The sequence below is a fragment of the Gossypium raimondii genome, chromosome 5 (genome assembly GCF_025698545.1).
Source record: "Gossypium raimondii isolate GPD5lz chromosome 5, ASM2569854v1, whole genome shotgun sequence".
Classification (NCBI taxonomy): Eukaryota; Viridiplantae; Streptophyta; class Magnoliopsida; order Malvales; family Malvaceae; genus Gossypium; species Gossypium raimondii.
Window position 1 is genome coordinate 49,931,023 of NC_068569.1, and position 1,821 is coordinate 49,932,843.

A 1,821-nucleotide genomic window follows, 5' to 3' on the forward strand; every position below is an offset into this window, starting at 1 on the left:
TATCTATTTTGGAAGGACGAAAAGAGAGGATTGAGTTATTAATTTATATATTTAATTTAAAAATGTGTGGTTTACATTTAATTTATATATTTCTTAAGTTAGGCAATTAAAATATTGACTTTGATTGGCATTTTATGTAGATATTTCATAATTTTGTAAAGTCAATTTTAAAAATTGGCTTACTTCGCATTTATGATGTTATTTTATTCAAATAGATTTAATGAATGTGAGATGCGTAATTTTGATATAAAATTTAATTGTAATCTCTGTATGTTAGAGATTTTAGCTCCAAATGTTGGCAGATATTGGATTGAAATAAGATGTGAGAGATTTGGAAGAATTGTGGATATATTCATGGCAGAAAAGATCGAAGGTGATACGATTTATTCATTATATAGATAAAAGGTTGGCAAGAGTGCAGGACTCATAGTTCCAAACAAACCACAAACATCAACACCGAATGAAAGGAAGAAAAACACGAGTACAACATATATCTTAGACCATTTGACACGGCTAACTAATTGTAGTAATATGAACTTATGCAGTTGGATACGAAGCTTTCATGGCGATACCACATAAGCCACCTTGCCTTTCCACATTCCTTTGAATCTTCATATGCCCATTTTCACCCCATCTTTGTCCCCATGAATTCTTAATCAGCCAATAGTTTAAACCTTTTTTACTTGTCCCATATCCAACAATGGTGACTGCATGGGTGAGAGAATTTCCACAATCTCCTGTAAACACTCCACCATCGTATAACTGAAAGTCTCGTCCATAGCCTTCAAGTGCAACCGAGACCGGTTGATTCGCGACAGCCTTAAGCAATGCTTCTTCGTCATTTTTAGGCACCATTTGATAGCCACTGATGGTGGCAACTTCATTTATCTGTGTGTCGCAAGTTTCTTGCATTTGTTGATACTATTTGAGGATGTAAAATTAAGGGATGATTAGAATATTGAGAATCCAAATAAGATAATCTTCTTCTACAATGTAACATTACATGCAATAATCTAAACATACAATTTAGAAAAACTAAGACTACAATAATTAGATTTTATTAATTTCTATTAGCATTTTATTGTTATTATATCACTACATTTACATTAATTAAATTGAGTTTTTTAGTCCATTGTTATTTTATAGATTAAAATTTTCTCTTTATGTTATTTCCGTATTTATCTCAATTCTCTATAACAGTCACCCGTTATAATAATAATTTTATTATAATAGTTAAGTTTCAAGTGGAATCGGTTTTTTATATTTTATTTTAATCTTGTATAATAGCTTTTCATGCAACAATCATAGTTATGAAATACATTCCTTATTAAATTAGTTCTCAACAATAGTATTGTCAAAATTTGAAGCACAATTATAACTATTTCATATAAAGAAGTCTACCAATTCTAATTTATTAAACAAAATGATCTTAATTAAAATGTTATTTCAATAAAATGTTTAAATTTCACCTAAAAATCTATTAATAATATTTTATTAAATAGAAATAATCTTCAATGAGTGGAATTAAATATATCAATTCAATAAACTATTAAGTTCCTTATTAAATACTTTACTATGAATTTGGAACATTATAAACTTATAAATTCATTACTTGAATTTAATAACTTGTTATTAATTAATTAGTTTAATTTGATAACTTATATTGGTTAATTGAACTTGTTAGATTTATGAACATCATAATTAGTCATGTGAAAGAATGTATAGTAAAAGATGCATAAAAATAATGTGTGCACCGACTATATATATATATTTTTAATTTTGTTGTTTGGATCTTTATTTTTTTCTCAACATAATTTTTAT

The 1,821-nt window shown here is 27.1% G+C and overlaps 1 protein-coding gene across 1 annotated transcript; it reads right to left on the bottom strand.

Annotated features, from left to right (window-relative positions):
• Positions 1–357: 357 nt before the first annotated feature.
• Positions 358–1,017, bottom strand: LOC105767138 (vignain). The gene has a single exon (XM_012586650.2). It carries the CDS (start codon positions 910–912, stop codon positions 538–540), a length of 375 nt encoding a protein of 124 aa, XP_012442104.1. The 5' UTR covers positions 913–1,017; the 3' UTR covers positions 358–537.
• Positions 1,018–1,821: the final 804 nt, after the last annotated feature.